The sequence below is a fragment of the Abramis brama genome (genome assembly GCF_963993115.1).
Source record: "Abramis brama genome assembly, chromosome: 17".
Classification (NCBI taxonomy): domain Eukaryota; kingdom Metazoa; phylum Chordata; class Actinopteri; order Cypriniformes; family Leuciscidae; genus Abramis; species Abramis brama.
The window spans coordinates 26,444,620-26,469,729 of record NC_139979.1 but is presented as its reverse complement, the minus strand read 5'-3'; the positions used below and the strand labels follow the sequence as shown (position 1 = coordinate 26,469,729).

The window sequence follows — 25,110 nt, the reverse complement described above, 5'->3', positions numbered from 1 at the left end:
TAGGACAGAAAATGGATGGATCTTGTTGATCTAAGTAGGGTCACAGGGATCTCAGACCATAAGAACTGAAACACCCTGTACAGATGGGGGAATTGTGGGGGAAATCGGAGCATAAATACCAACACCGAAAGGCCCTCTGGGTCTGTCGGGACTCAAAGCAAGGACCTCTTAACTGTGAGACTACTGTATGCTATAACACCCGACAGTCACAAGATGTTGACTTAAAATGATTTAATGAAATTAAATTTCAATGACAAGATAAAATAAGAGCTGCACAAGACCATTTATTTCGAGAGTTTTTAATCAAATCAAACTTTTAAAACGTCTTTACAAACAGCAAACAATGGAAATGTCTTACATATTTGTATTCCATTTTCCTGGGTCCTGTTCCACAAAGCTTTAGTAACTTGAACCAAGCAGCTGTGATCACAGTGACATCTCTGAAGCACTTCCTGTCTCTGACATTTCAGATTAAAAGAGTTTAGAGAACCACACTTTATTTTTAGAGATGGACAAAATTAGATTTTTTATAATTCAAGAAATGTAGATTTCCTTCTGGTGATTTCATTTGTTCCACTTTAAATGATATTTTTGTACTTTGCCTTTATCTGCTTTAGAGTTGGTGTAACATCTAATAACATTAATTATATGATGCTTTGGGATATATATATATATATATATATATATATATATATATATATATATAGTATATATATATATATATAATAGTTGAAGTCAATCATGCTCTCAAGAGAATAGAATCGCATTGTCTTCATGTGACTGAATGTCATTTTCTTGAGAAATAATTTAGTCAACTTGCAATAATCCAATAACCAATCATGAGTTTATTCAACTTTGTGGTACAGGCCCGTGTTTCAAACATGCTTGATGTTTTCTTTTCTGTGCTACAGTAGGATCCCATTTGACAAAAAAATAATTTCGGTTACTGTGAAGAAACCATATATGGAGAATGGCTGCATCCAAAAAGCATACTCTCCTGAGTAGGTACTTATTTTGAAGTACGTACTTTGTGAGCGCTAAAAAAGTACGCTCTATATAGAATGAATGTAATCCATGCTTATCATTATCATGTGACCTACCAGCATCAGTTGCATCACTTCACTACCATTCATAAATTATCTCCCGTGACCTCATCATGGGATAATAAAGTGTCCATCGTATGCACAATTCAGGTTCTCGTCTGAAGTAGTACTTTTTGTCTACTCTTTTATGAGTACTGTGAATTTGGACATATTTTGTCATATACTGTTTCACCTATATAGTAGGGAAGTATGTGATTTTGGACGCAGCCTCTTTACCGGAGATGAAAAAATACACATGACTGTTTACTGTAGGACAAGCATGAATACGCTTCAGCTGAGCTGTTAAGCAGCAGGCTTACATTTGGCCTTTAATCCACAGGTTCATGCATTTAAAGACGAGAGACACAGCAGATGGTCTTGAGAGGCACTCAGAAAACTCATGTGTGACTTGACAATATTTATGATGGATTCACAGGTTTGGATGTCAAGGCTCCTGTTGCGGTTCTTAGAATCGTATGTGTGGTGTAATTGAGAGCTGTACATGTTTTATTCAGATGCTCAGGGTAAACATTGGTAAAAATACAGAAAAAGATCAGAAAGCCGTCAGGGCACATTTGTATATAATCATTTTAAAAGATGATTATTTGACATCACACAGCAGGGCCACTCCTCTCAGGATCCAGTATTCTGGAGGCTGACTGGTTCTCAGGTCAACAGCTGCGATATAGTTCAAGTCTGTTCGAACAGGTTTCTTATATATTGGACTTGAGTATAAGCGAACATCTTTGACACCTGAGGAAAGATAACGATTCGGTTCATATATAAAATGAATGCAGCGTTTTGCACGCTTTTACAACAAACACATCTATGGAAGATTGTCTCTACCATGGAATAAAAAGTAAAGTAATTGCTACTTTTTGCTCTCACAATTCTGACTTTTTTTCTTGCAATTGAGTTTATATCTCAAATCAGATTTTTTATGCTCAGAATTGCAAGTTAATGTCACAATTCGGACATTACAACTCACAACTGCGAGGAAAGAAAAGTTTATATCTCTAGCACAGTGTTTCCCACCCTGTTCCTAGAGACACGCCAACACTACACATTTTCAAACTCTTCCTAATGAAACACAGGCAAGGGAGATATCTAAAATGTCTACTGTCGATGTGCCTCCAGGAACAGGGTTGGGAAACACTGCTCTAGCATGCTAAAAATAATGCTCTAGCATTCACTAGCATTCTACCATTTCAGCCAAATATAGATATAGTTGGAAGCGGCTGGTTATAGGTGGTAATCTAGGATTATTCTTCAACCGGATTATTCTTCAACCAGATTAATCATATATTTGATGTTACAGACTTTGAATTTGGGTCAACAAAAGTGTGTCACACAACATCCCACTTTTATTTTTCATCTCTTTCTTGTAATTTATTTTGATTTATTCTGATTGAACATCGGAAGGTTATCCATCAGTTTTAAATGGCATTTTGTTGTTCTACTCCTATATTTGAAATTTTTCCCTTCCAGTTGTACCAAATGTTTGCTGTTTGTCTTTGCATTTTAAAGTATTGAGTTATTCTTAACGCATTATTAAAGTATTTTATTTATATATAAAACTCACCATTGTTCTCTGCATACATCCTGACCACAGGCATCATCTCGAACAGTACTTTGGGTTTGGAATCAATGAGCTTGCAGTTCCTGCGGTCCCAGCCGGCCCCTTCCAGGTAGAGGCCGTAGACATACACCCCCTCTGAAGGAGGCTGCGTGATGTCATCCTTCATCCATTTAGTAACTTCATTACACAGAACCATACGGTCCAACGCCCACCCCTTGTTAGCACGAGTGATCTCCTGTTGAGTTAGTGACATGATTAATAAGTAGATCTGCTATATATAATTATAATTTAATATAATATAACTAAAAAAAAAAAAAAAACCGGCATGTCTCAACAGGTAAATGTTGGCTACTTTCAATAAGAGGTCCAACATATTAAGAATAGTTTTAGCTGTGTTGCTATGTGTCATGAGAGTTAGACAAGCAACTGAGGAGACTAACACTCTGTCTAGAGCGAATGCGAGCGTCTCGCTTAAAATAAACCCATTCAATGTTTGCACTGGGCACTTCTTTTGACATGTACCACCCAGCATACCCGGTTAAATAAGTCACCATTGAATTATTTATACTATATATAATATATGTATATATAGTAATTCAATATAATTCACACAACGTATATAGTTATTCAACTAAAACCAAGTTAAACATGCCTCCCTGGCCTTCAATTAAAGCGACAGATCCATATTGTGATAAAAAAAAAATTACAGCTTGCATGAAACATGATTCATTTGAATTAATATCAGGCACCCATCCTGTTTTCTGTTCTCAGTTGTGTTTCTGTATATATATATATATATATATATATATATATATATATATATATATATATACAGTGAGGAAAATAAGTATTTGAACACCCTGCTATTTTGCAAGTTCTCCCACTTGGAAATCATGGAGGGGTCTGAAATTGTCATCGTAGGTGCATGTCCACTGTGAGAGACATAATCTAAAAAAAAAAAATCCAGAAATCACAATATATGATTTTAACTATTTATTTGTATGATACAGCTGCAAATAAGTATTTGAACACCTGTCTATCAGCTAGAATTCTGACCCTCAAAGACCTGTTAGTCTGCCTTTAAAATGTCCACCTCCACTCCATTTATTATCCTAAATTAGATGCACCTGTTTGAGGTCGTTAGCTGCATAAAGACACCTGTCCACCCCATACAATCAGTAAGAATCCAACTACTAACATGGCCAAGACCAAAGAGCTGTCCAAAGACACTAGAGACAAAATTGTACACCTCCACAAGGCTGGAAAGGGCTACGGGGAAATTGCCAAGCAGCTTGGTGAAAAAAGGTCCACTGTTGGAGCAATCATTAGAAAATGGAAGAAGCTAAACATGACTGTCAATCTCCCTCGGACTGGGGCTCCATGCAAGATCTCACCTCGTGGGGTCTCAATGATCCTAAGAAAGGTGAGAAATCAGCCCAGAACTACACGGGAGGAGCTGGTCAATGACCTGAAAAGAGCTGGGACCACCGTTTCCAAGGTTACTGTTGGTAATACACTAAGACGTCATGGTTTGAAATCATGCATGGCACGGAAGGTTCCCCTGCTTAAACCAGCACATGTCAAGGCCCGTCTTAAGTTTGCCAATGACCATTTGGATGATCCAGAGGAGTCATGGGAGAAAGTCATGTGGTCAGATGAGACCAAAATAGAACTTTTTGGTCATAATTCCACTAAACGTGTTTGGAGGAAGAAGAATGATGAGTACCATCCCAAGAACACCATCCCTACTGTAAAGCATGGGGGTGGTAGCATCATGCTTTGGGGGTGTTTTTCTGCACATGGGACAGGGCGACTGCACTGTATTAAGGAGAGGATGACCGGGGCCATGTATTGCGAGATTTTGGGGAACAACCTTCTTCCCTCAGTTAGAGCATTGAAGATGGGTCGAGGCTGGGTCTTCCAACATGACAATGACCCAAAGCACACAGCCAGGATAACCAAGGAGTGGCTCTGTAATAAGCATATCAAGGTTTTGGCGTGGCCTAGCCAGTCTCCAGACCTAAACCCATTAGAGAATCTTTGGAGGGAGCTCAAACTCCGTGTTTCTCAGTGACAGCCCAGAAACCTGACTGATCTAGAGAAGATCTGTGTGGAGGAGTGGGCCAAAATCCCTCCTGCAGTGTGTGCAAACCTGGTGAAAAACTACAGGAAACGTTTGACCTCTGTAATTGCAAACAAAGGCTACTGTACCAAATATTAACATTGATTTTCTCAGGTGTTCAAATACTTATTTGCAGCTGTATCATACAAATAAATAGTTAAAAAATCACATATTGTGATTTCTGGTTTTTGTTTTTTAGATTATGTCTCTCACAGTGGACATGCACCTACGATGACAATTTCAGACCCCTCCATGATTTCCAAGTGGGAGAACTTGCAAAATAGCAGGGTGTTCAAATACTTATTTTCCTCACTGTATATATATATAAAACAAAATCACGAATTTTTTGTTTTTCCTGCAATGCAGCGTCTGGGTTCTTTCCCTAAGTTTATTCTCAGAGCTGCAGGTGTTGGCACAGAAACACGGCTGAGAACAGAAAACAGGATGGGTGCCCGATATTAATTAAAAGAATCCTGTTTCATGCAAGCTGTTTACCCCCAAGGCATTAGCTAGAATGCACCCCACTGAGCAGTTCCCTCACAGCCCAAAACACCTCTAAACTCACCATTATTGATTCTTCTAGGGATAACATGCATTTAGAGACTAATCGGCCACTCAAACAAGCATGTTAAGGGAACGTTTAACCCAGATGTCTGACATAACATATTATTTGGTGTAAAACATCAATAAAATTCAAACAGGATGCATCGATATTCCGTTTAATCCAGTAAAGCCTGGCATACAAAATAATAGTCAGTTTTTTTTGTTTTTTTTTAACGGAACAGTTTATTCAGTTTGGATAGGTGTTTTTTGTTTAGTAATATATTTGATACATCAGGCTTTATTGCCTCATATGACATAGTGAGCACCTCACTTGAGAAAAAAAATATATTCAGAGGCCCAAACTGAGCAAAAAAAATCAATTTTGGGGGGGTCATATTGTGTAATATTATATACACAATATTATATATTGTGTATATAATACACAATAATTGTGTATTATATACAAAACATATAATACACTGCAATACAATGATGATTAAGAGATGTATGTACAAATAAACGTTCCTCAAAATCATGATGTATCATATTTGAAAGACAATTTTACCATGTTTTTTTTTCTAAAACATGATTTGTGGATAATCAAATAAACCCAAGTTGCTTCCAGTAAATGTTTATCTTGAAATATTACTAACACAGTATAAAAATTATTCTTACATTTACTTGATAAAAATCACTGTTTGTATACCCTTTTTTAGAATTAACTAAAAGGTTTTTTAATTGCTTAAAATTTATAACGTATCAGAGGGTAGCAGGCATGTAGTAGACAGTGTAAAACAGGTTGTTTAGCAAAATGTTGTTTATAATTTGAAGGCCTTACACATTTGGATATCAAATATACATAAAAAGATAGGCTTTATAGGGTTAACATCTACCTCCTAAAAGACTAAATTAAAACTTGTTGTTGAGGAAAAACAATCAGATCAACAGATCAGGAGGGAAATGAGTACAAGTGTACGTTTAGCAGAAGTGTTCATGTGATAGTTACCCACCTGTCTCATAGCTGTCAGGAAGCCCTGTGGGTTGAAGAAGCCTGTCATCCAAAAGCAGTTGGGTCGTCCCTCAAAAATCCAAGAGTGGAACTGCCGGTTACGCTCCAGCAACTCTGTGAACCAAAACCCCAATGTGGTAGAAGCCCAGGAGGCCTGCATACAGACAGACAGACACACACACACACACACACACAGGCAGAAGGTCAGCTGAGCAGAACCACAGTTAACACGCACAAAGACAGAGTGACACTTAGCAAATCCAGATCTTACAGAGATGCTTGAGGCTCATGGTTGAACTCCAGCCGACACACACAGATACACACAGGATAGGGTTTTCACCCTGCTCTGGTTACCTTAGCACTAACGACTAAAAACCACCATAAAGTAAAAGTGCTCTTTATGTGAAGATTTTAATAGTCAATATCTTTGTATCAAGACAGATTTGACATGACAACAACAGTGGGAAAGATTTATATTGAATAACAACTTAAATTTCTGTTCAGCACAGAATGCTGTTGTATAGCTTCAGAAGACTTGGAATAAAGTCTATATAGTCAAATGGACTACTTTTATGGTTCTTTTATTGTGATGTTTTTTTGTCCTTTTCGCAGTTTTGTTTGGAAACCATATGCATTGTCCTCAAAATTTCCCTTTTTGTGTCCCAAGGAAACCATTTCATACGTTTAGCTTGAGACAAAAAGACCATACTTTGGATAGGCCTACACAGTGTAAAAGTACAAAACAGGGCATATACACGCACAAACAGGCATTATAAATTCACATATAAACACACATGTTCAGATACAGGGTAAGTTACAGCCTGATTGTTATTCAGCAGGCGTTTTCAATTAGCTCATGATTAGTTCAGCTTGAGTAGCATTTGAAAAGCAGAGTTAAATGAAGCTGTTTTGCTGCAGGTGAGCTGATGAGGTGTTTAAGAAACTTGAGCCCTGCACCTCTGGGTTTGATTTTTCACATTCAAGATGACGCACTGCTCCTTAGATCCAATAACTATCTCATCACAGCTCATAAGAGATTAACAATACAGTTCACAGGACAATCATTACAATATATAATTTAATTAACTAAAGGGAAAATATATTGGAACAGATAAGTACAGATACTGTAATTCAAAATGTATTACATAAAACTAGCTCCAAAATCGTATGTTATGAACTATGCAAAAGAGTGTAGTTAAATAGTCCAATTGGTATATACACCATGACTGAACATTAATGAAATTAATCGGGACATTCATATCTACACTAGCTACTTTGGGTCGTAAATAATTTGTTTAAAACCTCTTCCCAACAGGGTTTGTGTTTTTGGTGTGTACACTGTATGTCCTACACATTTCACATAAAAGGCAGGCAATGGCCTCTGACCTTTTTCCAGCGTGCGGGTATTCGGGCGTCATACATGCAGTCCAGAGCGTCTCGCAGGTTCTCGCTCATAATGATGGTTCCATCGATGGCCAACTTCAGGTCACTCAGCGTGTTCCTGACCAGAACAATCACTCTCTGCATGCGGTCAATCTCCTGCCGCAGGAAAATGTTCATGGGCTGAAGGGGACCCATGCTCATCAATCTCTCTCTGACCTGGATAAATGATGCAATTTGAATTTATGATTGTGTCATTTGTTAGTTTGCGCTCTCTGTATTATTTTTTATTGTTAATCAGGTAAAGGTGACAATGACAAATATTAGCCTTGACACAGTTTGCATGGGCGCAACTCCTCCATTTGTGTCCTTTATGCACTAGGCTTTGGAGGATGCAACAGACTACTGAAATCTGACATACTTTACTGCTTCACCACCATTATCTCAACACCCAAATCGGCTCTTTTAAATGCCAAAAGTGCTTTTTTATACCGCACATCTGGATAATAAATCCAGTTGTAAAACTGCTGGCATGAACAACAAAAAATTTACACAAACATTATTTTCAATGAATTGCAGTTTACTGCCAGCTTTTTGTGTGGTGATAGCTCAATATAAAGTGCATCATGACATAATTGGCAGCACATTTCACATCTGGATAAACAGGGCGGTAGGTGCAGAAGGCACAATGTTTTATTTACAAGAAAGTCGCTCTTTTTGCTATTGTTATTAATAATAGAGTTTTGAAATTGCCAGAAAGCAGGGCATGGGTTTTAAATATTTTAGGAAAGCTCATGATTGAGACAAATCTGCTTCTCTGCAGTCCGCTGTGAGAGATAATGAAAACAAAAAGCCTGAGTGCACCCCTAAGGCACGTTTTTTTTGCTGCTGCCTTCTTAATTGGCGAATAATCAGAGGGGAGTTGCAGCTAATTACTGCCTGTATGTTTCATAAGCAACTGAAGTTGGGTTTTAGAACATTTGTAAGTTCCAAAAAAAAATAAAAAATGCATTAGCATCTGTGACCTCACCACCATTCGTCAACCCTGAGAATGTCCCCACAGGACTCGAGCTCCAGACAGCAAAGGCCATTTGCTACCATTGGGCTCTGAGTTCACTCTATCAACCATACAAAATTTTGCTGCATCATTGTTGCCCAGTCTGAAGCTTTACCTCAAATGGTACAAAATCTGGAGGCAGTTTCTCCAGCATGTCATCTGCTAGTCGACCCACAATCGCCTCCCTGGTCTCACCGCTTCCGCTGGAGCTGTCCTTTGGTTGGATACTCAGAATAGTGTCTAGCACGTCCTTGGCGAGTTTGCTTTGGTAGGTGATGTCTGCATTTGGGTGGAGGCCAAACACCTCAGGGGTGTCATATGTGGGGAGACCCTTTAGGAGACCAAAAATAAAATAAAAAAAATAAGGAAAGAAAGATAAAAAGATAAAAAAAGTTAATCCCAGACAGTTAAAGGAAGTTCTGGGTTCAGTATGAGTAATGATGTTGCTTACAGAACCATATTGTATACCAAAGAGTATTATTTTCATGTGTCCCTCAGTTAAAGAAAGGCACATTGGTATAAACATTAATGCAATTTTCATGACCATGTAAAGCTGGTAAACTTTTTTGATTCACAAAAGGATACAAGAAAAGGAATAGGACTCTAAATTTAAACCGGTGAAACAAAGTGCTTTAAAAATGTAATAAGCTCCACATTTCTCCTTTTAAATCCTCAAAGTTGACCATTTACTTCTTGCAAGTCAAATAATTTCTGTGGTCAGCAACATCATGCCACAAATGTGTTTGTGCTTGACTTATTACAGTCAAAACGTTCCTTTAAAATAGTTGTTTACTGAATCATGCCTTTGTGGATAATCTCCAGATAGTATGATGCATTTATATATTTATCATTAATAAATCAAACTAGTTTCAATCTCATTTATTTTAAATAACTGAATCTGGCTTGTTCCACAACTAGCCATTTCTAAACCATGTTCATACTTTTAAACAGATTTTTTTCTTCTTCTTTTTTTCAGAATTAACATGTTTTTGCTGATTCTAAGCCATTATAATAATTTCAATTTAAAGATATGATTATTTGAATAAAATCAAATAGATGCAATTACTTAAAAAACTATGCTAATTTTTTTATTGTATAAAGGTCCATGTTTGGATTCTAAATTCAAATATTCTAAAAATAAAGTGATCAGTGTCTTGCGATCAATTTTCACATGAAATAAACAAGCATTAAGAGAGCTCACTCTCATTAGCTAGGAAAGCTAAAGCGTATTGCATCAGTTTTGATAAATGAATGAATGTTTTCCCACATCTCTTCCTTTTTGATGAGCAATCATCATTAAAGATGTTTATTAGTGGATCCACACATGCATACAGCGTTGTGTACCAGCAATACAAGTCATTTCGCATTACACACTCATTCATCGTAATTCATCAAAAGCTTCCTGTAAACAACATGTGCTTAGAGATTTTATACTGAACAGCTGAACTAATGCTGTTTTTAAAAATTTCCTTTATTCTTTTTTAAATCAAAATGTCTCACGTTTCTTCAGGAGCTTTTGTGTGTGGTTTCATTAATAAGCTCATTGCGTGTTACTGAACAAAGCTGTTGCGTGTACGCTTTGAGTGCACAGACCAGCTCTTAGAACCATGTCTGAGAGAATCATCCTGCTGTGAGTTGGGGCTAAAAACATCCATCACAATCAGCTCAGAGAATGAAGATCAGCCGTACTCTGCTTGCAGCTGTACTATTTCTCTCACGAGGACACCACTGCTTTACATGACTCACTGGCTTTAATGTACAACAGGAATAAGGCCAGTGAGAGGCTGGTCATGTCCCTCTTGGCACTGGAATGGCTATTAGGAAGTGGTGTATGTGTCTTTGATTGAGCTGCACTATTTTCATGCCTGATGAATCAGCTTTATTCTCTGTGTTTGTTACATTACAGTTGACGAAAGATTGGCCTTTTTTTTGTTCTCATTGTTTTTATTTTGTAAGTATATTTATTGACTTTTCTTTTGGTCTTCAGATAGTTTACTTTCTGTCAGCATGCACAAACTGTGCCAGATGCGACTTGAATATTAATTACTGTTATGTTCGCACAAACTCATCTGCTGAAAGGGGGGTGATGGTAGGTCTTTATAGTGTTACCATTTACAGCACATTTGCCAGAGACTTCTGAGAGAGAAGAAAATAAGAACTTACACTAAAGCTGAAATGAACAACAAAAAAATGCACTTGAAATTTACATTAACAGCTTATAATTGTAAAGGAACTTTGCATTATGCAATTCTGTTGCATAATTTATCTCTTGAGGAGGTTCAGTGAATTTGTTTCTGCTTGGATCAATTTATTACATAACTTGGTATACTTTTAGTATTTTAATGTTGTTGTTTTTTAAAGTAAGTATTGGTACTCAGTATTGGTAGAATCTATTGTAAATGTCAATTGGAGTCACTCTACTGTGAATCTTGATCAGGTAACAGCCCACAGTGTTGTAATAAACCACCATTGTCTACTCTACACAGACAATTGTCAACACAGTCTCACCTCCATCTAAAGTGACAAAACCTGTAGAACAAATAGTAGCTATACTGATTCCAAAGAGACTGACTGAGCAGTTTCATTGGAACCTTCTATCTCACCTGAACATATTGGAGATACTGATCCACATTATTGCATCTGGGAATGCAGTAGCCTTTGTAGAAGTAGAAATCAGGGCTGAACATGTTCTCATTGAACCACACCTTCGCAAATGTGTTCAAGAGGCGCTTGTCATAGTCATCAGTCACCCTCCCGCCATACTGGATCTCGCCGATCATGTAGCGCACAGTGTTCCAGGACACACCCTGTAAAAATACTCATTCAAATTAAAATGCCAGGTGCTGAGTCTATTTGGCAACTTTTTGCATAAACCCTTGACAAAGATGACAGTGTAAATCATATACATACACTTTATGTAAAAGGACCTTCTCGCAGATGTGGAAAATGTTATGTTCATGCCATACTTTAATAATAAATACATTTGACAAGAATCCATATAATTCAAAATGACTCCAAAGTATAGGTCACTTTAAGTTTATGTGGGATAATTAAAGGTGTTTAATTACAGAACAGATTAGCCGAAATAAACTTGTATTTGGCTGATTTAATTGTGCTAATTATTATGATCTAGTAACACAGCTGCTCCATAATGCAACTCTCACCTTCTTGATGTCCATATCATCGAGGTGATTCTGGACAAACTGTATGGTTGCATTGAAATCTGCCTGGTTGAACTCATATGGGATGTTCCAACCCAAAGGTCCATATTTTCGCCTCTCTTGGACAGTGGAATGGAGGAATGCCACCCCATACAACATGGGCCTCCATTGGACCATGTTACTCACATCTAGAAGATCCTGACTGATTCCTGGAAGATATTATTAGGCATTACCAATTTTTAAGACTTTCATTATTAATAACACAAAGCTAGTTGTTGTTTTTTGAGGATATTGGAATAATGAGGCTTCTCTTTAAATAATCATATAAATGTTTCAAATCCATTAGTAGCCTCAGGTGATGGCACAGTCTTTCATCTCAAATAGGCAGGATATAAAAAACAGCCTGCAGTTGACATGGAGTGAAGTCCATAAAGAAAGCTGACAGGCGAATAAAGACTAAATATCCAGAGAGGTCAGGCTCACCTCCGTAAGTCCTTTTAAGTCCGGCTTTCAGTCCCTGTGGAGGCTCATTGGTGAATTTGATTGACATCTGCAGGAGAGTGATAGGAAAGTGTCTGTGGACCTCAGTGGTCATCCACAGTCTGAAGGTGTCATGAATGCTGTCTGTCTCTGTGATTGTATCCATGAGTTCATCCATAAAATCCAGACCCAAATGACAGTTCTGAAGTAAAGCCCAGCCTCCCTAATAGGGGAAAAAAATATAAGATTTGGTTTTAGAGAAAGCATTCAGGTTTATAGACTTTATTGAGCACAAATACTGAGAGATAAGAAGGCCATCAAGTGGAATTGCACAAAAAAATCTCTTCTTTCAAACATGCGTCCCAAACTCTCCCCTGTCTTCCATTAGTTGAATAGACAATTAATGTGGTCCCAAAATCATGGTTGGCTGAGCTAATGTACTGTATTGTGCTGTCAAAATACTCAAACAAACAGAACCGAGCCATTGTGTTGACACTTTTGGGGGAATCAACCCATGAACGGCTAGCTTATTGTTATCTCTGCATATTAAGATGGGATAGAAGCAAGTATTGTAACATTAAACATACATTAGCCATAGAGTGCTGCAGAAGTTTGCGTGCATGAACTTCCTGCCCTTGACCCATTGAGACGTAACGAGTCTCAATTCTTTGTCGTTTTCCCAGGGCGATGATTGAGTCTGTTGGGTCTGAACCCATGGATAAGAAGCAGATGAGAGGAGTGCGTGGGTCAGACTCCTCCCAGGTCTTCTCCAGATCCAGAATCACTCCCTCAGCATATCTCTCCCCCATTGAGTGCATGATGTACTTCCGTGCCTTTCGATTACACATGGGAAAACAAGTAATTAGCCTGATGCGATTGAAAATCAAGTACAATTTTTTATAGCGCTTTATACAATACAGATTGTTTCAAAGCAGCTTCATGGGAATAAACAGGTAAATAATAGCGTTGCGAATTGTATCAATTATGAAATGACTATAAAACAGCTGTAAGGCAGCTCTGCCGAAGACAATATTACCCAGCTCAAATTCAGTTAAAATTTTGTTTATATCTGATAGTGTCAGTGCAGTCAAATTGATATTTCTAAATAGTAATTGTCTTTGTTTAAAGCCCCAACTGAGCAAGCCGAAAGTTGGCAAGGACAGTGGCACAAAACTAACACTCCATCAGCTGACTGTAATAGAGAAAAAAAAAACCTGGGGGAAACCAGGCTCAGTCAGGGGACCAATTCTCGCCTTGCCAAAGTGATGGATTTCCAGAAGGTCAAGAAATATTACACACATACATAAGCCTGATAGCAAATAGGCATGCTGTAATCAGAATTCTTCTGTTCAGTATTATTTTGCTGATAACAGTAATGAGATTGTGATGAGCTAAGAATGCATTTTGTGCATTATAATAATGAGACTGAGATAGTAATGAGTGCATTAATTGTCATAAAATTGTCAAAAATAGACTACGATTTTTGTATGCAAAAATAATTTGTTTCGGTTTTGTGATGAAAAAATGCAATGTGAGGATTTTCACTAAATAAATTGAAAATCAATAATTGTATGGCTTCACTGGCTTCAAAATGGGCTTATTTATACCTGAGCAATTGTTCTATCTGGACACCAGGATCGAATAAGGAGCAGCCGTCTGAAACAGTCCAGAGCCTGGTCGTATGCATTTGGGATTGGTTCTTCCTCTGGTGCCTCTCGATCAAACCAGCTCTTCCACTGCTTCTCATGACGCCCAATCTGTTCATACAAATGTACACGAAAGTGAGTGAATCTGGTACTTATTTGGACAGTTGACAAGAAATAATTTTGGAAAGTTGTCATGTTCTACGGGGTGCTACACTACATCTAAAACTATTTTAAACAGCACTTTGATCATTTTTAGTCATATTTAAAATGATAAAAAAGCCAAATAATAGCTTTATACATATTTTATGAATTTATGTTATTTAATGACCCATATATTATATTTAAAATTTCTCAAATTTCGCAAAATATGTTGTTTTATGTTCCACAGAAGAAAGAAAGTCATACAGGTTTGAAACAACATGAGCATGAGTAATGATTACAAATTTTTCAATTTTGCGTGAACTAAACCTTATATTATATATAATAAATATATATTATATAGCATCTAAAATGAAGTGGTTGGGAATTAAATTATTTGTCAAATAAATAACATGTAAATGTTTTGTCTAATCAAAACTGATTTAAAGACAAAGACTAAACACGATGATACGGAAAGCATGGATTTCTGGTGTGTTATGACATTGTATTATGAAATCTTGTGTGTGGATTAGCAGTATTTCTGTAGTTGCGGTGTTCTAGAAATGGTTAATTAAACAAAAGGCTTTTAATCTGATTTCCTTCAGCCACAAGTAATTGATTTAGAGTTTGCCAAAGTGAGCTCATTTCACACTGCATTGAGCATGAAGTTCCCCCGGGCAGTCATGGCCTGCCAATCAGCCGTCAGTGTGAGGGGTTGTGAATGTATTTGTGTGTGTGTAGACCAGATGAATCAAATATTGACATGTTTACTGCAGAGTGAGCTGCGAATTAATGAGGAAGGGGAACTCAAAGCGACAGATACTGTGTGTGCGTGCGTGCGTGTGTATATGTGTTCCATGTGTGGATGTGTCTGATCCTTTAAGTGTATAGGGTATCTGGCCACACACCTGATCTAGAATGTCAGAGAACTGCCACAGTTTGCTCAGCTCGACCAGGTTGAGCCATGTTATGTCCAGGATCCACTTTGCAGCTTTGGGTGGACAGGCTTTCAGGTCCAGCGAAGCACCTCCTGGGTGACATCAAGAAAACAGATCACATGAAGAGTTGCCATGTTATTATTATGAAAACAGAATCACCGAATTTTGCACCAGAGTGTAGGAGATTTGAGAATTTCTTAGTTATATTTTTTGCTTCTTATCAGCTTTTTTTTTGCTCGTTTTTTTCGTTTTTTTTTTAGCAATGAAAATAAACACTAAATGCTCTGTTAATTTTGATCTTTCATTTTCGTGTAATACATCAATCGATCCTGTTCAGTTTCTATTTTTTTTTTTCTGTATACTCACAATAAAAATAAAGTGTTTTGCTTTTTGACAAATAAAGAAAAATTAACATGATGCGATTTCTGCCTTCTCTCTGTCAGTAAACTCCCATTTGAAACGCGTTCGAAAATGATCTATAACTCCGCGAAAATTCAGTCAAACAGGCAAACAGACCCACGGGCATAAAGCTTGAGATCGCATCTTTTAAATGAAGTCATTTATATAAAAAACAAATATTCTCAGCTTCTGTAATCTGTATAAAAAGAGAGCGACTCCTGTCGAGCTCATTCACAGTAATGTGACCACTCCCCGGAGAGCGCGTGCTATTCAAACGCAAATTCTGAGAACTATTTCAGAGCTGTGAAACGCCCACATCAGCTGTAAACAAAGCGCGTCGCGACTCCTCACGAGTGAGACATTATAGCCTACCTTATGGAGAAAAGATTCCTCAGAACAGTGCTGATGAGGAGCAATATCTCCTGAAATGAGGAGCAGATTCCGCTGAGGAGTGAGGTAGGCTGTTTTCTTTTCTCACGTGTGGAATAACGTTATGGAATAACGTTAGTGTAGGCCTATGTAAACCGCAAAAAGATGAATCGCATTTCTATAATATGACTCGCCTTTCTGTGAGATGAATGAAGGGGACATATTTGTAAAGACTGTTTAGCCTAAATATGAATCGCGCGTCTGTGTGTGAAAGAATAAACTGCTTTGCTATAGCCTACTGAGATGAGTAAAAATCGACTGGAATATGTTGAAATAAAATGTATTTGTATAAGCAACGTATTAAACTGCAAAACAAAATACTATTTTTGTCAAAAATAAATTCATAGACTAAGATGTTAGATGTTCCAATGTTGGCTATATTCAAACTAATGAATACATATGATAAAATGTAGGCCTATAATCTTTTTTTTTTTTTTTTTTTTACAAAGAAAGAGTACACTTGAAATATTGTTGAAATTGTAATTATTGTTGTAATTGTAACATTTTTAATAAAATAGCAAAACATATTTACAAGAGAGATGTAAGCGAAATCTTAAATGGTCAATATAAGTCTTCTTCTAAATACATCTTTTGTCCTTGCATTGTGGCTCAGTCAGTTTCACACCTGAGTGAATGGCTCATTATGCAGAGTGGGTGGGACATTCATAATCTAAGGTGTAAACTACTCCTCCCCCTCGCATATTGGCTTTCCAAGCAAAACCTGTTTTACACCATTTAAATCAATGTATTTTTTTTGTGAACGATAAAGCAAGACTATTTTTACATCATTTTGAAGCTAGAACTCAAAGGGACAACATCCATTAGTCAAAAGTCTTGTGGACACATATTAAATATGTGTTTTGTGGTCTTAATTCAGCAACTTTCATTTTAATTTTTTCCAATAACCACGCATAAACATTATTCTCTTAAAAATACAAACATCTACATACACGTTGCTCGCATATTATGGTAGCCCTGTTTGTGCTATATAGAGTGAATTTATACCTTTGCCATTAACATGTTTATAAATAACTGAAAAAAGCACAAATGTCAAGGCATGTCAGAACATCTCAAGGACCCCAAAAACAGCTTGGTCCCCAGAGGGTTAAATGAACAAAATTATATACAGATAATATGTAATTTAAAATGACTACATGTGAGCTATACCTAGGCTATATATATGATCAAAACTAACTTTCACTTGCACACTGATATAGCAAGATATTTTCTTCTTGCTGTGTAAATTTATGTACATCATATTCTTCAATTTCTTAATCTTTGGCAGAAAAGAAAAAATAATTTAGCTGATTCTCTTGCGAGAAGTCAATCGCAGTTTTTCTGTTGGTAGCAAAAAAAAAAAAGCTACAGATGTTAAAGCAAGAAGTGTTCTCTAGTCCAGGGTTCACCAATCTCGGTCCTGGAGGGCCGCTGTCCCTGCAGAGTTTAGCTCCAACCAGCTCCAACACACCTGTTTGAAAGTTTCTAGTATGCCTAGTGAGACCTTGATTAGCTGGTTCAGGTGTGTTTAATTGGGGTTGGAGCTAAACTCTGCAGGACAGCGGCCCTCCAGGACCGAGATTGGTGAACCCTGCTCTAGTCTATTGTTGTTATACTGGCCATTTACTGAGTTTTGGGTTAACTTGTTTTGAATATCTTTAACAGAAATATTGACTTTATACACTTTTGTAATTAATAAAATACATTGTTTTCTTGCACTCATCTTGTCTGAGCAAAGATGGAATGTTTTGTTCTTGGAATACTATCTAGTAAAGGTACAGAGGAACCTCTCCTGTTTTGCAAATGTAATAACTTGAGAAATCTCAATCTTCAGCAAAGAGGGAGAAAGGGGCTCTCACAAGAGTGCATTAAAGAGCAGAATGGTATTAACTGGCTTGACGTCCACTGCCAGCACAGGGAATCAAATTGACCTTCTGGGTAATGGGCCACTTCTCTGACCGCAAGGCTACCTGATTTCTCAGTGATTCAATTTCAGATCTGATGCTTTTACGAAGCAAAAGCACATGAACCAACATGGTAATCACATAGAAGTTCATCAATCTACAGACTCACCAAGGACTCCTCATGAACAGCATGTACAAATTGCAAAGAGCCATTAAATATGATTTATCCTTGTTACCCAGAGGAAAAAAAGAAAAATCACAAAAGCTTCTAATGGCAAATCCACAGTCTGTTGTCTTCATAGTCTCTTTTTTGAGCATTTGGTTTTATATATCATTCATAAATTGACCTTGCTTGTTGCTGTATGTATGGATTTGTTCTTATTTGATAATATTCATCCATGTGTTAATGAGTGTGTAAATAAAAGAGTTATTTAAAGAAATGATGGGTTCAGTACAAGTTAAGTTACTGTGTATATCTATAGCATCAGTCTCATTTTAATGTGTAATGTTTAAGTCTTAAGGCTATTCTTTTGAAACACGGTGTATGTCATACTGTATTGAACCTGGAACATTCCTTTAAAAAAAAATATGGCTATATTAATGAACAATATGTCTCAATTAAAGCAAGTATGCAGCACAATGTACTGTGTCTTACAATGTACTGAACCTTACATAATATGTACTGGCAGTCAACCTCACAGCTTGTCACAAGGCACCACTGTGCTTCATTCATAGCACACTAATAGCTGTAGAAGTGTGGCTCTGATGGGTTCCTGCTGCTCAGTCCTGCCTAAACCCACTGCTCCAAAAGACTGTCTTAAAACCTGTCTGTACCCTATTAATAAAGGATATATAATAAAAAGGATGAGAAAAATTGTCTGAACTTGTTACATAAGATACACAGTAAAATTCAGCAGAAAGTCACAAATACTCATACATACATAACCATTGTTCAGGTATGTTAATAGACTAAATTGATTGTTCTCTCATTTGAGAACCTAGAAAATAAAGAAACTAAGGAGGAGGCGAAAGATTTTGAATGTAGAAAAACAGGAAAAAAAGAGACTGAGGGAGACTGACTTGTGGAGGACGGGTTGGTTTCTGACCTTTAATAAGGGTCAGGAACTCCTCATGTTTGACCCTGTTGCTCTGCATGTCGATCTTGAGAGTGAGCAGAAGGGTGAACAGGAACTTGTGTTCTTCATACAAACCCCGAGCTGCGTACTTGTGCACCTCAAAGGTCATGTACTCGATGATTTTGGCGATCCGCTTGCTTGTAATTGGACTCTTTGAGGACCTACTCTCCAAGAGGAAGAAACAAGTTTGCAACTTATGTAAAACCTTACTCAATGCACTCTCACATCTGGACAATATGATCAACAGACATTGTTTTATAACACCAATATCCAGTAAATTTACATTTTAACATCACCCAATCAATATTTCATGGTGGAGCCACGTGTAGCCACAATATGGGCTTGAGGTATGGGCCCCAAATAGCCTTGTACACAGGCTCTATGTCGGCCCTATCTGAATTAGCTCATTTGAATCTCATTTACAGTCTGACCAGAGTTAATTCAGATCTGCCATGGAACCCATGGACAAAACCATTTGGGGCCCATACCCCCACATTTAAGCCTACATTGGCCTCATCATGAAATGTTGGCTTGGTGATGAAGACCAAAAATGCATGCCATTTTGTCTTTGAAAAACAAATTTAAAAAAGGAATAAGGTATGAATTGATAAATGAGTTTTACTTTGCCAAAGCCAAGTCGAACAAGCCCAGAAACTGGCGCAGGGAGGTCTGATACATCACGTTCACCATGCTCATCTCCGTCATCAGAAAGTACAAGATGCTTCCTCTTGTGGCAACTACACTCAGAAAAGAAGATGACACAAGGGTCAGTATTTACATCTGGTATTAACAGCAGTCTCAGATGCAACTAGACAGTGGACATCGAGGGAAAAGTGTCAGATTTTGTGACTACATAATAATAATAATAATAATAATAATATTAATAATTTGTTACATTTATACATAACTTTTCTCTGCACTCAAAGCACTTTTACAAATGGCAGGGGGAATCTCCTCAACCACCACCAATGTGCAGCATCCACCTGGATGATGTGAGGGCAACCAGTGAGCGCCATCACACACCAGCTTACTGGTGGAGAGGAGACAGAGTGATGAAGCCAATCGGTGTATATGGGGATGATTAGGAGGCCATGATGGACAGAAGCCAATGGGCAAATTTAATTTTGGGATTTTTAATGACCACAGAAATTCAGGACCTCGGTTTAATGTCTCATCCGAAAGATGGTGCTTTTTAAGGTGACCATCAGAACAGAATGTTTTTCCAAACTGTGCCTGCAGGTGAATACATTTCTGAAGGTATTTCTGAAGGTATCCACATTCTGAGTGAATCAATCGGGTGAACCTATGATTCAGTGGCCCATTCATAAAGAAAGCATTTCTGATTCCTGAATGAATCAGCTGTTTGAACAAATCAAATGCATGAATGACTCAATGACTAATTTAGACATTTACCGCCACACCACCTACTGGCAGTTTTTATTTCATAAATAATAATAATAATAATAATAATAATAATAATAATTGTATACTTTGGGGATAGTTTAGCAAAATAAATAAATAAAATAAAATAAAATAAGAATTATTACATTTACTCACTCATGTAAATGAATTAATTCATTTTTGTTGAATTAAATAATTTTTTTAAATCTAATTAATTACATCAAATTTGGCTGATTTCCCCCCAAATTTCCCCCAAAAGATAATTTAAAGTTATCATTGTGTTAAATGAGAAAAGCATCAAATAGAAATGACAAAAAGTAGGTTTAGAAATGTTTTTTTATCACTTGACAGCCTTAATATTAATACCAGGTGTCAACTCGATTTTTACAGATTGTGGCTATTCTGATAATTTACTGTTTACATTAAACTCTACACACTACACACATACTAGAGGAAAAGATTAATCAAATTTCTTTACGCATATTTGAAAAAAGCCTTAAAGCCTTTTCACCCAAAATTGACAATTCAAAAATGTTGAATTGACTTGCGTATGCCGGAAGCCAGTGATTATAGCTTATAAAGTTTTAAATATGGATATTTTTCTTATAAAAATGCATCGCTTCACTTCAGAAGGCCTCTATTAACCCCCTAGAGCCGTATGGATTACTTTTATGATGGATGGATGCGCTTTTTCGGGCTTCAAAATCTCAGGCTCTATCACTCCCATTATAAAGCTTGGAAGAGCCAGGATATATATATATATATATATTTATTTAACTCTGATTGTGTTTGCCTGAAAAAAGAAACTCATCTACACCTAGGATGGCTTGAGGGTGAGTAAATTATGGGATAATTGTTGGGTGAACTATCCCTTTAAAGGAAAGATAAGCTCTAAGTGCCTACCGGGTCTGTATTCCTCGCGGGCCGCATTGATCTGGATCTCAGTCTCAGCAGCGATCTGGAGTTTCTGTGTGACCTCCTCTGCCGTGCGTTTGGTGTTTCCCAGCACTGTGATGAGGCTCTCGTCATCCACCAGGGAGCCCTGTGTGCTGGTCAGCCTAAAAAGTAGATTATCCTCCAGTTCCTTCATTTTACGTTTATTGGCCGTCACATCCTCCAGCAGGTCGGTCCGCTCCTTTTCCAGTTCCTAAAAAATCAAAAAACATCACATAGTCATTTCTCACCACACACAAACAGCTTTAAGTAAAGTCACCTTTATATATTCAGTGCTTTATACAATACAGGTTGTTTAAAAGCAGTTTCACAGTAATAAACAGGAAAACAACTATGTAAAGTCATCAATTATAAAAATGATTTTTTCAGCTATAAGCAGCTCTACAGAAGACAAGTATCATTATTCAGCTCAAGTCAGTTCAACGTTGATTCAATTCAGTTCAAACATGTTCTTTACAATATGATTACATTTTTCACAGACATTAGTGTGATTAACGCTTTAACTGCCTGTTTTCTTTGTCACCTACAGTGTACGCTTAATTACATATGCACATTAAAAAGTCATCCAATTAATGACATGCAAAACAATAGGTTTACATAGTAAACAAAAAACAAAAACAACCCAGCCGGTGAAAAACAGTCAGGGCAGACAAAAGCCAACAAAATGGGACCTGGTGCAGGAACGCGTCTACATCTACGTAACCAAAACAAACAAGCAAAAGACAGGGAGATCAAGTAGGGAAGGAAATAAGGAGGGTAACGAAGGAAAGCAAGTGGGGCAATTGAACTAATAACAAGGTAACAAGGGGGCAGGGCCAAGATGAGAGACAGACAAGAAGAGCACAATGCACACAGACACAAAGGACATAGCAAGACTGAAGTGTGCATGGCAAAAAAAAAAAAAGATGTATCATGTGCTCAAAAAGAAAACAATATGCAAGACTGACAGAATGCACAGAGCATGGATGTCAGAACCCCAACACTGAAACTGAACCAAGACTAGACCGAAGTGTCAGGATCCAGACACCATGCCCCGAACACACCAAACATAACAGACACAAGCCCACACAAACAAAACCAAAGCTGTGTGCTCACACATAACAAGACTAATAGGGGTGTCAAGATCCCGTCAGCATAGATCCATGGAAAAACTAGAACAGAGGTGACAGAACCCTGACACACATTGTAGAAATATACTGTAATAAGAATTTATTGTTTTAGGTTACACTTTATTTTAAGGTGTCCTTTTTACAGGGTAATTACACAATTAAGTACTGAGTAATATCAATTAACCACATGCATTTATAAGGTTTGGGTTTAGTTTGGGGTTGGTTGAATGTACTAATTGACTGGTATTACCATAGTAAGTACATGTAACATGTTGTTACATGTTGTAACAAATACGTTGTGGAATAAAATGTTACTGTTTTATTATTGTAAAACATTAAAATGTGATTATGCAATAGTGATATATTTCTATCCTAAATTATTCTTTTACACATATTTTAAATGATCACTTAAGTGTTAATCGTTTACATTGTTTCATCATATCAATGAAAACATATTCATATAAATAAGATTTATTAATTTATATGATTTATTGAAAGATGATATCTAGATTTAATATCCAACAATACTATTGATCTGCCTTCACTACACCATTATATGAGAACTGAACTGAGCTGGACGATGACGTCACGGTCTTCTCCAGAGCGGCTATAAATATAAATAAACTAAATTAATAACTTTTTACAACAAAAATGAACCATCACTGAACTTACTTAAACTGGACTTTGGAACATCAAATGGTCTGTCAACAGCCATTTCCTGTTTCTACTCTTTCTACTAAAAATAGTTCTCTGTCAGAAGTACTTGAGTGGAAATGTTCTTTAGAAAATATGCAGTGCATGACAAGTCATTGACTTATATTTTTCAATGCAGTGAAGTACGCCTTCGATGTAAAAACGTTGAAATAACATACCAGTGAACGTCAATCAGGCTGCTGAGCCATGAGGCCTGAGCAAACTGCATGATTTTACAGCTTCACATTAATATGATAGTATATTATGCTGCCCATTTTGCTCAGTTAGCTTTCAAAATTGTATAGTACCAGTCTTTTTTCCTCTGCTGTCCAAATGTCCCTTTTCGATATTAATAGTCTAAAACGTGGTTCCCCATCAGACAGAGACAACTAACTAGCCTGAAGCTATTATAATTCAGATTGGCGCTGGGCTGGGTGGCATGTGGATCTGTACTCTTATTATATTGAGTGTAAAAAGGCAACACACATGTCAGGCCATTATTCTTGATTGACAAATCTATGTCCAGCAGTGAATATGTTCTGAGTGGCACTTTAATTTTCGCTACCTGGAAATCTGCAGGCTCCATCAAAGCCCATCTGACTGTGCTAGTCTGAAATGTGCCAAGACTACAGCGATTCTCCATAACAATGTGCAGCATTGCAAGATTCTGGTGCTTTGATATTCAGGTGTTTCTTCAACTTGACATAAAGGTGCTATGTACATTTCTTCTATATCAAACACCATAAAAATCTCACAACACCAGCAATGTTCGCGACAATAAGACTTGTTTTGAATTATGTTCATCTTTCATTTAATTTTGAGAATAAAATTTGTTAGGTTTAGCCTTACACAAGAAAAAACGAACAAACAATACTAGCCTATGTTAAATGTATTTGTATTGTTTAAAAGCAGCTTTACAGAAAATCATAATGCTAAAATTTATAAAATATCTTCATGTTTTTAGATTAGAGCTGGGCGATAATATAGGTTCCTACAGTATTAAGTATACAGTATATTGCTTTTCACGAGCGTACTCTATGTATGCAGATAAATTTGGATATAAAATATATCCAACTTTATAGAGAGAGCTATGGAATAAGACAGTTTACATTTTTGCAATGATATATACAATCATGCAGCCAAGATTTGCTATATAGTATATATTGCTTTATGTGCGTATACTGTATGTATACTGCCATTAGGTTAGCTGACGACCCTGCAGCTGACCTAATGGCACCGGAAGAGTTGTGTCAAGCTGAAAAGCCATGCAGATAGAACATCTCATCTGTGTTATAAATTAAACATCCTGGTGAACCTGTGACTTCTTTGAAAGGACAGGTGACAGGTGGAAAACTAGGAAAGACCAGGTGACAGCAGGAAAGACTGCATGGGGAATGGGTGGTTAGTCACCCTACCTTTTAGAAACCTGGAAGCCCCAGGAAGCATTTTATTTAGAAGAAAACCCGAAGGCCCTCCGAGAGTTGGGGTGCAAGATGGGCCAGCCAGGACGGGATCACAGGTAACCACAGAAACGGATAACAACAACGAGAAAATCCTCCAGAAGTTTACGTGTGGATTGGAGAAGGTGACATCACACAAGGGGTTACACATTCATCAAGGAAAGATGAAGTGTACAAGGCAGACAGACCAGCATACTCGCACTGCACAAGCAGGTCATACAAGAGGGACCCAAAGCTGAGTTAATAACCACAGTGCAGCAGGACCCAATGGTGCAGGGATGTCTGAGGAAGTCGAAGGAAGCACCATGATGGAAATGGTACCCAACGTAGACGAGGTCACCACCCCACCAGAGACATGCTCAACAAAGCCAATGACGAACCACCCAGGGAGGCAAAGCAAGATCAGTTGGCCGAAGGCCAGGGCTGGACTGGGGCAAAAAATCGGCCCTGTCATTTTGGCCCAACTGGCCCACTACATATAATCATAAACACC

General features: G+C 37.4%; 1 protein-coding gene across 2 annotated transcripts in view; it reads right to left on the bottom strand.

Annotated features, from left to right (window-relative positions):
- Window positions 1–739: 739 nt before the first annotated feature.
- dnah5 (dynein, axonemal, heavy chain 5) overlaps window positions 740–25,110 on the bottom strand; it is a gene marked incomplete at its 5' end in the record, with an annotated part of 162,820 nt that continues 138,449 nt past the window's right edge. For both annotated transcript variants that reach the window (XM_084089567.1, XM_084089568.1), the window contains 14 exons: window positions 740–1,835; window positions 2,665–2,896; window positions 6,337–6,489; window positions 7,722–7,934; window positions 8,888–9,103; window positions 11,376–11,579; window positions 11,937–12,142; window positions 12,417–12,636; window positions 13,001–13,246; window positions 14,021–14,170; window positions 15,106–15,227; window positions 18,971–19,161; window positions 19,623–19,737; window positions 21,305–21,548. In XM_084089567.1, coding sequence (XP_083945693.1) covers window positions 1,684–1,835; window positions 2,665–2,896; window positions 6,337–6,489; window positions 7,722–7,934; window positions 8,888–9,103; window positions 11,376–11,579; window positions 11,937–12,142; window positions 12,417–12,636; window positions 13,001–13,246; window positions 14,021–14,170; window positions 15,106–15,227; window positions 18,971–19,161; window positions 19,623–19,737; window positions 21,305–21,548 — 2,664 coding nt within the window. In that variant the 3' untranslated portion in view covers window positions 740–1,683. The remainder of the gene's footprint in view (window positions 1,836–2,664; window positions 2,897–6,336; window positions 6,490–7,721; window positions 7,935–8,887; window positions 9,104–11,375; window positions 11,580–11,936; window positions 12,143–12,416; window positions 12,637–13,000; window positions 13,247–14,020; window positions 14,171–15,105; window positions 15,228–18,970; window positions 19,162–19,622; window positions 19,738–21,304; window positions 21,549–25,110) is intronic.